This window comes from Gouania willdenowi, chromosome 3, assembly GCF_900634775.1.
Source record: "Gouania willdenowi chromosome 3, fGouWil2.1, whole genome shotgun sequence".
Taxonomy (NCBI): domain Eukaryota; kingdom Metazoa; phylum Chordata; class Actinopteri; order Blenniiformes; family Gobiesocidae; genus Gouania; species Gouania willdenowi.
The window spans coordinates 37,324,153-37,338,324 of NC_041046.1; the positions used below are offsets into that span (position 1 = coordinate 37,324,153).

Genomic DNA, 14,172 nt, shown 5'->3' on the forward strand with positions numbered 1-14,172 from the left:
CATAAGGCTGACATTATGCTGTCATTATTATGACATATACACCTGTAATTAGCTTGAATAAGGTGTCATGAAGGCTGTCATTAATTGTACTCAAGTGTTCCCTAACTCCGAACCCTACCTAACCCTACTAGATCCCTCCACCTAACCCAAAAACCCAAAAAAATGAAATACATATTCTTTAGACATGGATTATTATGGTGCACAACAAAACCACAGGATGATTGAATCCTCTCAACTTAATCGTCACTAAATCTGTTCAAATTAAAACAGTTCAGTGCAATTTCACCACTATTGCTAACAGTTTTGTTTAGTTTACTTGACCTTCTGCTTTCTTCTTCTACTTCTTTAATGCAGATGGTCAACTGGCATGTAAAAGCACATATACACACTCCCTTCTGCTCTGACGGAAAGCACCATTACTCCTTTATTCTAAAAACAGCAGCATTCCCTTTAATATCCACAGTATTTCCGCCACCAGAACATGAGGATTAAATGTAATTTCTGTTGTACAATAAAGCTGAAACTTCAACACCTAATCCTCAAAATCTTTCATTTCTAACTCAGTATGTCAGAGAACAGACGCGACTCCTGATCAAATGACACCGTTGTGGCTACGATTACATCAGAAGTGCACTATTTTAGTGTTACTTAATATCTTCTCAAAAAACCTTTGGAAAATACGTTTTGTTACATAATGTTCAGTCTGTAGAGCTAAAGGATGACCTCAATTTGCCTTTTTGGTAAAGTTTGATTGATGATTCGACCACATGTTCCTGGTTAATGTTTGTATTCATACAAACAAACAAAAATTATAATGTTTTTAGATTAGGGGTGGGACTAAAACAAATATATATATATATATATATACACACACAGTATGTGTGTGATAATCGCCCTCCTTTCATGCACAATTCTATATAACCCAGTGGTTCCCAAACCTTTTCTGTAACACCTCTCTTTGAAGAATTGAAAAGGTTTCACACTTTTTTATTTTATTTTGCTGCCAGATTTCAATAAATGTTGGCTATTAAACAAGTGTTGAACCATGGGAGGACAGAGCCTTCTGCTCTGCTACACCAAGGCTTTGGAATAACCTCCCCTTGGAGCTGAGAGAAGCACAAAGCCTGGACTCTTTTAAAGGCTTATAATTGTTGATGTTTTTAAATGTGTGTTTTCCTGTAGCACTCTGAGATTCCCTGAATGAAGAGTGCGTTACAAATACAATTTATTATATTATTATAATAACGGTTAAACTTACGAAAGTTCCAGACAATGACAAAGATTCCTTAAGTATTGTTTGTTTATTTCTTTCAAGACATTAAAACACATTTCTTTCTCTTCCACATTGAAAAAAGAAGAAAAGATCAAACATCTGCCCCCTCCATAAAAAATTATTACATTAAACAAGGTCAAACTGCAACACAGACAGTGTTACATCTAATTTGAGACTACAACACAGTTACACTTCTGTTTCATAGTTAACATAATGCAATTCACATTCTTTTAGAACATATTAACGGATCTTGATAATGTGATGTCGTCGTTCTGCATGATTTGATACCTTAATTTAAAAAAATCTGACTTAATCATACTTTATTATTTTCGATTTTTCTTCCAGTGTATTGATTATCATATAATCGCTGCATACTGTTAATTTCAGACTCATGTGATGAAGGAGCTCAAAAGCAAGCAGAAGCTGCATAGTGAAGTGCCCAGAAGAGGCTGCACGCCCTCGCCCCCCGGCGGTCGGAAATCTTTTTTCTCTTTTCCATCCTGGAACTCGCCCCAAACAGCCCTGCCCCAGACCAACCACCCACCCCCCTGCCCACGTGCTTTGTTCTCGAGCTCTTTTGTGGCTATTTTTGTTTTGTTTTTTTGGTGCATAAATGCTGAGGAGTTTTTTTTTCCTAGTTTTATAACTGTCCTCCCCAATAGGGAACTCAGTTCAAAACCTGCCTTTTCCCCTCAGCTCTCCCTCTGTTGTTCTCCCATTTTCATCAAAATACGGGGCGCCACCCTTGTGCAAACCACAGTTCTCCTGCTCCTGTCCTCCCATGTTGAATGTGTTATATGTGATTCTCTTGGACGATGAAACTGAAATTAATTTTTGTTGCTCTGTAACGTGCAATGACAAATAAAGCTAATCTATTATATTCTATTTATTAATCGTACTGAATTATTTCATATGTTTTTTCCAGTGTATTGATTATCATATAATCGCTGCATACTGGTAATTTCGGTATCGTGATTTTTGAACCGTGCAATTCCCTTACCTGGTCCAGATAACGTCCAACATTAGGTTTTGTTTCATTCTCATTTATTTAAACATGTGGTAAGAAAATGTAAGTTGCAAGATTACCTTGCTTTACTAGAGCAAATGTTCTGTATTGCCCTCATAAATATGCATATGTCCCCCTAAATGTTTTGCACAGACAAACAAGCATCTGTTTATTGTGTGAGCCAAAGAACACATCATTAACAGACTGAACTCTGTGGCGCGTTTACAGTGTATTTGACAACACAATGCAATTTCATCAACGCAATGATTGCAGCAGATTGCTGCGTATTTATGCCAATTCACATGTGTGGTCGGAAGATTTAATCAGAGTGAGTGCATGCATTAGGTGAACTGTAGAAGGTTGTGAGTAAAACGTTTGTACCCCTATGCACATGAACGTGCATAGATGTGAAAATAAAATAGGTATAAATTAGATCATCTCTGTAATTTTTGTTGGAATTTACTTCACAATTCAAGCTTTGCAGCATCCAGGAGCTTCAGGTCGCTTCCTCCATCAAAACAGTGTTTGTGCAAACATGAGAGGTCTAGTTAATAACAGGGCACGTGCTGAGGAAGGGTTTGTAAAAGCACTACAAAGCATTTGATCTGTAAGGATTATTGTCCTTTCAAACACGTCTTGTCGTAACATGTGTGCAGCACTTGATGACTCCTCTTTGAACATGCAGCTCTCAAACATCTCATCTTTCCTTTCCCAGGTTTTTTTGGCCAAGTGTCTCAAAGTAAACTAACAGACGAAGCTTTTCTGTCCTCACATTCAGGAACAGTTCCCTGAGCAACAGGCTCGCTGACCCTGTTGGGCTCTAAAAAGGTTCCAGAGCTCGATCTAATCCCCTCAATAATGTGTCCAGTGCAGTTCCAGCTGTTAAAGCTGACTTAACAAAGATGAGTTAAATGTTCCCTTTCAGCTCTTGTTTTTTTTACACACTAATCTTGTTTCACAATGTTGTTTTCTCATTTTTTTGTTTTGCAAGACAGATGAAAACTATGAGAAATGTAATTTCCAAGTGAACAATGCTAGAAATATTAAAAACACATGGTAAATCTAATCTAACCAACACACATTTGTTATGTAACACATAGCTTTGTTGAAAATGTAAGAGCACAACATCCATGCATTCATCCATTTTCTGACTCGCTTGCTCCTTCTTTTAGGGTCGTGGTGGGAGACCAAAATATTTAAAATAAAGATGTGTGAATGAATTAGAAAAAATGCTGCTTTAATCTTGAACAAAACATTTGGGTTATTTATTTTATCTACCTGTAGCATTTGCTGATATGTTTATTATTTGAAAGTGGTTTCGATTGTAGTGACAATTAAACAAGTGAAAATAGCTCAGTGATTGTGTACATTGTTTAATAAAAAACACATCACTGCTTGGTTGATCCTCCCAACAATCCAGAGAAAATACAAACTGGTATTTTATTTGTGTTGCCATTTTGAGCGTTTCTTGTTACTTTATGGGCCTGTACTACGAAGCTGGATTTCCTCTTATCGCTCTAGCTTCCGGAATTAATTCCGTGTGTCCTATTCTACTACGACGCTGGCTAACTTCTTATGGGGCTAATTCACCATGGTAACAGCTAACCTGATCGGGAGTAGGTTTTGTTCAGGCTTGGATCTGAACAAGTATAAAAGTCCCGCTTCCTGACCAATCAGCTCTCTGTCCAATAAATGATGAATCATTCTATGAACATGTCGCTGCATGGATCTGATGTGACGCTCACAGGGAGAGAATATTCAGGCATCGTTGCAGTTCTTTCATTTACCGATGACTTCCTATAGAAAAGTTATAAATTTACATCTGATTGACTGACCTACATTAGTTAGCTGATAAAGACTACGTGCGTAGGGTGCACAAAAATGCAAAAAAAAGGGCTGAACTGGCACAACTTGTCACTAATCCTGGCTACTCTCTATTTGTTATTAATGCTGAACGATTAACCTTAATCGCATCGATATTAAGGTTTTCACCACTGTGATAACGTAACCTCAGATGCTGGAGTTTTTTCCTTCTGTCGCCATTATTTGAGTGATATATATGTTCACCAATCAGAATCACCGAGAACCGCCTTCCTGGGCTGCTGGCCAATCAGAGATGGTTACAGGACACACGTTTGTATGCGCTGCAGCGAGTCTGAGTGTGCCAACAACAACTACACTAGGGCCCTATAAAATCCACGCTAAAGGAATCACGGAATCGACCAATGAAAACGGAATCTACCGTTGAACGCGGAAATGAACTAAATCGAGTTGAAACGCCATAACCGTGATGGAAAGAACCTTTTTATTTTATGTGGAAATGTCCTTCCCACTCTCATCCTGACCGCTTCAAACACCATCATCTGAACTGGCAAAAAATTACGCAAATCCTCACTGACTCCTAAATCAGAGCCGACCAGTGCCCGCTTAACTTTAATGTGTCTGTAAAGCTACGCCCATTTCTTCCCCTGCTCAGAGCGTTAAACATCTAATCAGAGCTATAGAAGATCTGTGGATAAAGTTGTTTTGTTGTTGTGAACGAAACCATCGACGCCAGGAATGATAGAGTCTGAAACATCGTAGATTAATGATAACTTCTGATACTGTAAAATATTCTGGCCCCTAGTGGTGAAATACCTGATGCATCCATGCTTCCATTTATTTTTGTTTAATCATTGCGGTCTGGAATGATGTCATCAAGATCATTTAAATGAAGTTAATTTAAATTACGTTTATCAAAACTGAATCAATAAATCTGATGTGATTTAGTAAAACATTGATCCCTGAGGGGAAATCAGGTGACATTAATGCTGCTCTCATACATCTTTATATGACATAAATAATTAAAAAGGAGGAGTCAGAATAATCCATGTCAGTACAACTTATATCTACCTTTTAATTGTATCTTACTCATTATTTTTATTTTTGACATACATTTTTGTTTAATTATAGTTTTCTTTTTTATTAGTATTTAATTTTGTTTCCTCACAGTACAACTTATATATTCCTTTTAATTGTATTTTTATTTTTTACATACATTTTTGTTTGTTTTTTTATTATTAGTAGAGTTCAAAACTAATATTTTCTGAAAAAAAAAAAAAAGATTCATATTTCTAAAAAATACGCCTGAATTTAAAAAAAAAAATGTATGTGGAAAAGACAGACTTTGGGGAAAAAAAAACAAAAACTTATGCATTTAAATGTATAAAATATTTTTAAAAATCATAAATCGAATCGCAATATGTGTCAGAAGTTTATATCAAAATGGGGTTATGATCCAAAAAAGGTTTAGAACCTCTGGGTTAGGTGATGCCCGCTAACGGAGAGATATCCCAGATATTTACAGGCCCTATATGTTTCTGGAGTCATTTTGTGTATTTATCTTGCTTTTTATAATTTCGTTGCTTTATCATATATCTTTGCCGTTCTGTGTGTTTCAGACCTTTTGTGTGTTTTTGGTTTGGAGGCAGCACAAAATTCATTCCCTATAACGTTTTTTAATCAACACTTAATAAAAATTAATAAAAACCCAATGTAGGGCATCATTTGTGCAAAAGACCATCTCGAACTTTGTGAAACATAACAATAAAAAATAATAATCTTTTTAGATGTCAGATCTGGAGATTAAAAAAAGCACATCATGTAGTCACTACTCTCCTCTATAACAGAACCTGCAGACATGGTCAGGATGCTCATATTACAATGCCATCAAACGCAGATTGTAGCACATGTGATCAGAGGCTGCAGCTGAAGAACAGCTGGATATTGATTCATGAAAGATGTGTAGGATCTTTCGAAAACCCCGTCAGCAACTTTATGAATATCATGCACTTTGAGTTAACAGGAAATTCTTTGTTCGAAGTTGAAAACCATGCACGGGCATGTGTGTGAGCTCACATTTGGAAAGTATCAGTATGGGAAAAAAAGATTTAGCAACAGGAGACAGCGCCTAACTCCACTGCTGACAGCTGAGAGGAAAAGCATGGAAGCACTGGACTGCTACGACCACAACTGTTTGAAGCAAGGAACAATATAAAGTGGTAATGGACTGTTTTAGAATCAAACTTGTAATAGTGCAAAGATGTATTTATTTCACTACGCACAATGCACACTTTATATTTATATTTGACTTTTTTTCTTTTTAAATTATTATAATTATTGTTACTATACTTTGCTCTTTATTTGTTTTATTGGCTGTCTTGTTTTTTGTTTTTGTGGCATCCAGTGTGGTGAGCAAAACAGAAATTTCATTGTACAGGGAAACATGTTTCTTTACTGTGCACGTGACAATAAACACTTTGAATCTTTGAATCTTGAATTGTAAACTATCTCAAAGGCATTAATGTTATACTGTCATAGATATCATGACAGTGGCTCAGGTGGTAGAGGGTCGTCTTCTGATCGAGAGGTTGGGGGTTCGATCCCAGTACCTGACAATGTGTCGAAGTGTCCTTGGGCAAGACACTGAACCCTAAGTTGCTCCCAGTGGTCGACTAGCGCCTTGCATGGCAGTCCTGTCCCATTGGTGTGTGAATGTGAGAGTGACTAGGTGAATGAGCTGATATGTAAAGTGCTTTGGGACTGCTTCAGTGTGGTTATAAGGCGCTATATAAATCTAGTCCATTTACCATTTACCCTCATATATACACTGAACAAAAATATAAACGCAACACTTTTGTTTTTGCTCCCATTTATAATGAGCTGAACTCAAAGATCTAAAACATTTTCTATATACACTAAAGACCTATTTCTCTCAAATATTGTACACAAACATGTCTAAATCTGTTAGTGAGCACTTCTCCTTTGCAGAGATAATCCATCCCACCTCACAGGTGTGGCATAAGATGCTGATTAGACATGATTATTGCTGAGAAATAGGTCAAAATGGGAGCAATGGGGGTCAATTACCAATCAAGATATGATTTTTTAAATTTAAATTTTTAAGATTCCATCCAAAATGTAGTGCAATCTTTCACGCCGTAAGGTCTATCTTTGGTTAAAATTTGTTCAAATCCGTTCAGTACATTTGATATAATGCTAGTAACAGACAAAACAAAACCAATAAATGCCAGTGAAAATATGAACTCCTTGGCAGTAAAGTAATTATAAGGTAATTACAATAAGTCTATGTTCATACTGCTCACACCATTTACACTGATGTCCACTCCATATGTCATTACGTGTGACCAGTGACAAGACAAAACCATGTCTGTAGTGGTAGCATTTCAGAGCATGGAGGACGCTACCAGATGTTTAATGTTAACCTAACCACGAGGAACGAGTGTATCATGTTTTACCTGCAGTCTGAGCCTTCTCGAAGGGCGGTTCCTGATCGATGGCTCGTGGCTCAACTAGTCTGAGACACTTGGATGGTCTATCGTTCTAACCTATCCTGTTTGCCCTTCTGTTCACTAACCCAACCAGTCAAAGCGGAGGGTTGCCACCTCTGAGTTTTTTCTTCCCACTGTCGCTAAATCCTTGTTCATGTGGATCTTGTGGGTTCTTTCTTTCTTACTATTGGGGGGGGGTTTGACAAGAGCAAGATTGATGTCTAGCCATTCCTTTAAGTTGAGTTCTCCACATCGATCAGGGTCTGTGTCTGGCAAATCCTTTCGGAATCAGGCAGGGACATGAACAGAATGCTTGAAGCTGATTGGGCGAAGCGCCTGTCCACCATGATTTGTTTTAGCCAATAACACGGTAACGAATGATGTAATCATTGGCATGCAACGCAGAGACGCTGCTACAACAACAACAAGGCTCTGCTGGTGAAAACTTTCTTTTGGGATAATAATGCTGTGGTCATTATGTCGTTGAGTATCTTTTGCCATTTTTGCGAGTTAAAGGCACGTAAACCATCCTCCTGCGTCAACATCTTTCTACTTTGATTCGGAACTATGCTAATAGCGGTAGCCCAGCTAGTTCCTCTCCCTGCAACTGCGCATGTGTCCGTTTTGCTTCAGGACTTCTGCCTGCATCACACCCGGATATCCCGCCTTACAACACAACACTGCCTCATGATTGGTTCAAACTGTGTTGGTTCGGTTTCGAAAGGCAAAGGCGGGAACAGCACAAGATGGATTCTGGTGTTCGTGAACACCAGAATCCATCTTGCAGGCAAGGTTACTTTTTCACTGCACAAAAGTGAAAAAAAAGCCCACCATCTTTTTTTTTTTTATTAAAGATGGTGTAAAGGTTTTGTTTTAAAGCTTTAAAATGTGAAGGAGATGGAGAGAATACATCAAAACAAAAAAAGTGGGAATAAATCATGAAAAATAGGATCTTTGAAAAGCAACTATTTCAATGTTAAAGCATGAGCTGTTGCAGGTGTTTGTGAGCATGTGTGTCTTTGCCTCTGTGATAAAACATTTACAGCTATTTGAAAGAAGTGTGGAGTAGTTTAAGCCATAGTTTACCCACACCCTGATAACAACCGCTATTGGCCCTTTGGCAAGTCGATTAATTAAAAAGTATAGGAATATAATGGGACACACTATAGACAGTAGATAGTATAAATGGGCCTGAGACAATTACATTGACAATGTATACAATTCAATGCACTGTTGCAAAATTGCTTTTTGAAATGATAAAGTGGGGACAATTTCTTTGACAGCTCATTAGGATTAGCATTCTAATTAGCTGAGAAATTGTTTCTTCATGGCAAAAGTCTTATCTCTTCTCTTCTTAGGTTTAATGGGCACAGCAGAAAATACATCACCAACTTCATTTTAAATGGCAAGTCTTTGAAATATACAGCAAAGAATTCAAGGCCTGTGATCATAAATGCACTGAAGCAGCCAATCCACCACATGGCTGGAAATTCTATCGACAATCACTTGATGACATTATATTCTTCAAAAGCAACAAAAAAAATGTAATTTCTTACTACTGAAATACAACCATTGCTCATGAAATATTACTAATATATTACTATTGCAACGGTAAAGATATCCCTCCACTTTGTTTCCTGGAGAGTGGTTTGTCCTCTGTTTTCGACCTGTTTGTAACAAACAAGTGTTAAAGTCGTGGGTGTGGGGGGATGGGGGAGATTACACCAGACTCTAGGGGAATCCTGATAACATCTGAAACGCGTGAGCTGGAAGAAAGACGCATAAAGCAGAGGACAGGACAGAACGAATTGATCTGCCAGCCTTTTCCTGGCTGTGTTAGATAGATGACAGAAGAGGGATAATCCAGAGTTTTATATCAAAAATACAGGTTCTGTATTTCATGGTGTAAGTTTGACATCTTATGAGGGTTGTGGCCAAATTTGGAAATGATGGAAAGCAGCACTGTGCTATAGCTGGGCTTGTCCTATACCATAGGGCCTGTACTACAAAGCCGGATAAGTATATCCTGGATTTTTCTCCGGTAGTGGGCTTCACAAAACCAAACATTCTCCATGAAAGTGAGGAGTTGTCCTACGAAGCGGGATATGAACACGATCACTGCTATGAATCCGTCTAAGGCACGTGTCAAACTTGTGGGTCGGTGGCCAAATCCCGTCTTTTGGAGCGTCCAATTTGGCCTGTAGGAGCATGTAAAAATTACAGAGAAAACATGAATCATTGTGTAAATGAAAGTCAACACTCCTGGTGCTTATATCGCATGATTTCAGTCATTTTTAGTGTTAAACTGTTGAAATAACAATAAATTCTTACAAAATCCTTTAATTTTCTACAAATTATTACATAATATTTATCAAATTAAGTAGAAAATGGTCACACAATCTAGGAAATTTAAAGTAATTATCCTGTTGGGACTGATATCAATCACTTATTGCTTGGATATTGTGGGTTTCTTACATACTGAGCTAAAATGACACCCCTGGTCTAAGGAACGCCACATCCCTAAATGCAAGGCACAAAAATGTCAACAGAGTGTTGATGGAGATAAAAACAAACCTTTAAACAAATAATCTTTGATTTATTGATCTATGGGGCCTTCACCGTGAATTTATCTCATAAAAGAAAAATTGTGTGAAGTCGCTTCAAACAAATTGTTTCTATTGTAAAGATTGATTCCCTCAATAATTCAAAAGTAAAATAATGACATGGGCTGAATATAACTGAGAAGAGTGCTTTGTGGTTTGAAAGACGCAGAATAGCAGATACAATCAATTCATCTTCAAAAGTGCCTCCTGCTCATCAGGGTGAGGGCGCGTCGTCACCAATGCCAATCAGAACAGCCAATTAAAACACCACCAGGGAGACAATGACAAATTCACACATTACATCTCTGATTAATATAAAGACTGTAATTATTCTGACAATCATATTTTTTCCTGTTAAAGAAAACACATCTCAGTTTGCAGCAAGTCAGCTTCCTTTTTCACATGCAAAACTAAATGTGACTAAAAGTGTTGAAAGGGCCTAATACTCAATTAGAAAAACTAAAAAACCGGGAGTAAGAATATTAATTTAAAAAAGAATAAACTTGACTGGGAAAAATTAAAAAAAAAAAAACTGTTATTAAACTGGCCATTAAAATGAATACAGTTTGGTATAAAGCAACGTATGCTGAGAGAGAGAGAACACACACACAGACATACGATACATAGATATTCTAAAAAGCCCAGAGCTGAGCTCATGTGCTCTTGCTAAGCATTTTCATTTCAAACTCAAGGCACGGGGACCAAATCTGGCCCCTCAGATCATCCATTTATGCCCGCAGGACAAAGTAAAAATGACATGAATGAAAACATGAATTATTGTGTGGATTACAAACTCATTTAGTAGTAGATATCCCAACCCTTCAGATACAAAAACTTAAAGGAACGCCACAATATTTGCAGGGCTCATAGATTCCCCATGCTTGTATCACATCATGGCAGTCATTTTTAATCTCTATTTGTTAAAAGAACTCTCATTTATTCCAAAATCTAGCAATTTTTCCCAAATTATTACACAAAATGTACCCAAAATTAAATAAAAATTATACCAATGCAGAAAGCTAGCTTGATTTCCTCTAAGCTCCACCCCCTTCCGTATCCTTCCGCCTGCACTCTATTCAAAGCCACGAATACGCATCTGTAAAACGTGCGCTTTTCTGTTTCAAAAAATATCCCAAATTCCGTTTCAGTGTTTACCCAATTTCTGCATCCGATTCATCACCTTTCCTTGTTTAGATTAATGTACTGGTCATTAAACTTCCCAAAATCATACCAAGCATTCTAAACAGGGTTAATAGAGAAAACTAACGTTTGTAATATTTCAATGTTTAATGATTCTGATGATTTACAAATGGTTACTCTCTGAAAACACGCAAGATTACTCGTTTAACGGGAAAAATCCCAAAGAAATGTGAATCATTTAATAACCGCTAACTGGCGAATCCCGCTCACATTTTGCACGAAACCCTTTGCAGACGTGTGATTGGAGATGCTTCTGTAACTTGTGACTAGGGATGCTCATTTTAACAAACAATACAAAAACAATAACCAATGCTCATTAACTGAATAATGACCCCGACCGTTAAGATTCAGATTTTCTATTGAGAATCTGTTAGGACGAGAAATGAAGGCATCTGATTAGTTCTTTCCATTCGGACTGAATGGCACGGATTGGTGAGAGTTTTTACAGGATTCCAGGTGCTACAGAGGTCTGATTCTTTTCTGTTTCTTTTTTCTGAATACATAAAGTATGGATGACTCTCAGGGTGGAAGGATCATCTCAACCAGGATAACAAAAAGTGTTTCTGAACAGGATTGAAGTACTATAGCTTTAAACTTAAAAGTCTGATGATTATTTTCCATGAAGACACCCCCAAGCTATTACTGTCTGCCTTTCAACTGTCTTCTCTTAACAGTATGAATTACACTGGAGGCACTTCAAATAAGCTTTGAGCGTTATTGACTTGGAGTAATAAATCCATGCACTCACCAGTCCATCACAGGTACTTATTGCTGCACTCCCCTGAACAGTGGCGTCGTCCCACACTTCACCGAGGAAGTGACACAGGGAGACTTGAGGAGGATGGATCTGAGCACCATTCAGGCCCCCGAACCTCCGCTCAGTCAGGAAACCCTGGGCCAGCAGATGTGCATTAGGAGTGAGGTTAAAGAGAAGGCTTTGGCCACCATGCCAGAACTTATAGAAAACTCGATCCGGGTCATCTAAGCCATCAGAAGCCTGCCGGCGCTGTACACGCCGAGCATTGTGGGACAGGAAGTTGGACAGGAAGTGACCTCTGGCATCTACTCGAGTGGGGTGAACAACTTCATACTGAGAAAGGTCTTGCTCTGTCAGAGTCATGATGGGAGAAGAAGATGAAAGAGGAGATGGGTCAGTAAATACTGGGAAACAGCAGGTGATAAAACAAGAGATTAAGAAAATCTATCTAAAATTAAACCCACAGCATAATAATCTAAGTTACAGGTTACACACTTTCACTTTTTACTCTATAGAAAGAGATCTGGATCAGTTTAGGGTTAACTCATAGTTTGTAACCCCAAACTAGATCAGTCACCCTTCAGTAAGTTGAAAGAAAAAAAAAAGCAGGATAATGTGGTTTAATTATGAGGGTGGTAACAATTTGCTCCACAACATGTTCAAAGCATTATATTTATCACTACCTACTGATAAGGTGACCACAGGAAAGGTTATCTTTGTACACGGAATCGTTTCCCAACCGATACCATTGTGGGATCATTTGGTACGAGGCCACAAAGAAATAAAGATTTTGAAAATCTAAATCAGACTGGGTGTTTTATTTTGAAAATGTTGCCTCATGATAAACGGGTGAGGGGCCCATTCATCCTGCTTTCAATGCAGATTAAGCTGTAATAACATACAGCACCCCACCAACTTGATCAGTATATGTGATAATTGATGCATGTATGACTAATTAAGACAAATGGTGTTTTCTTTTCTGTCACAAGAAGTAAAATAAACCATGATGGATCTTACAACATCCAAGGATTTAAGGATTTTTAATTGTCATTCGTGCTCATGTGAACATGTACAGAATTAAATTGCATACCTAAATCCCCCAAATGAATATATACTGTAAATGAAATAGACAAAACATATACATGTATATACATATAGTAAGAGCATCAAGGTATCGCAGCAGCAGAATGTAAACAAGAAAGATGGAAAATGTGCTTTTAATGCTCTGCAGCCGTCACACTGAGTGGAGGAAGGGGTTAAAGAGTTTGTATGCGGAGTTAGATCTGGTTCTTCATGATGCAGGGGATCCTCTTCCTGCTTCTTGAGGGCTAGACCTCCATGGTGGTGGGTAGGCCCCGCCCTCAGTCTTCACTACTATCTGCAGGGACTACTTCTCTGCCAAGCAGCTTCCACATACCACACACAGTGATGCAGGAACACAGGACGCACACCACCACACAACTGTAGAAGGAGGGCAGGACTGAACCCCCAGACCAGCGTGCCTCAGGAAGTAGAAGCCCTATTCACCAAGCTGGAAGTGTTGGTACTCCAGGTGAGGTTGTCATAAAGGTGTACATCCAAGTACTTGCAGGTGGAGACCACTTCCACCTCTGCCCCTCCAATGTCTAGGGTGTGGATGGGTGGCCATCCCATTGGTCTTCTTTGTGGTGATGCAGCGATTGATACCTTTGCACCAACCCTTTCCTGGTGTTCCAACTCCTTCTTGTAGCTGGACTCATCATTGTGGGCGGTGCCTCCGACCACAGCGGTGTCACACAAATGTCCAGGAACTGCCTTCTCGCGCACCGCTTCCTCTTACCCTCCATCCGCTGCACTCTGCTCCACCAGTCTGGTGCTCTCACGAGCCATAATCCACCCAGCAAAGCTCAGAGAGTGGAGTCAACTGATGCTGCTGCTGTTGAAGAACCATCACTTATTTTTACATTGCTCTGTTCGGCTATAAGAAAGCTTAAAGTCAAAGATGGATTTATGTAGCGCTTTTT

At 38.5% G+C, this 14,172-nt stretch overlaps 1 protein-coding gene and 1 long non-coding RNA gene across 2 annotated transcripts in view; one reads left to right on the forward strand and one right to left on the reverse strand.

The window, feature by feature from the left end:
* The window catches only part of LOC114480787 (uncharacterized), a 46,627-nt gene extending 44,642 nt beyond the window's left edge, over positions 1 to 1,985 (forward strand). Inside the window, exon 3 of the long non-coding RNA XR_003676168.1 lies at positions 1,661 to 1,985. This is a non-coding gene — a long non-coding RNA (uncharacterized LOC114480787). The remainder of the gene's footprint in view (positions 1 to 1,660) is intronic.
* The window catches only part of adamts7 (a disintegrin-like and metallopeptidase (reprolysin type) with thrombospondin type 1 motif, 7), a 106,261-nt gene that overhangs the window by 89,285 nt on the left and 2,804 nt on the right, over positions 1 to 14,172 (reverse strand). The window contains exon 2 of the mRNA XM_028475183.1: positions 12,161 to 12,519. Within this exon, the coding sequence (XP_028330984.1) occupies positions 12,161 to 12,519 (359 nt within the window). The remainder of the gene's footprint in view (positions 1 to 12,160; positions 12,520 to 14,172) is intronic.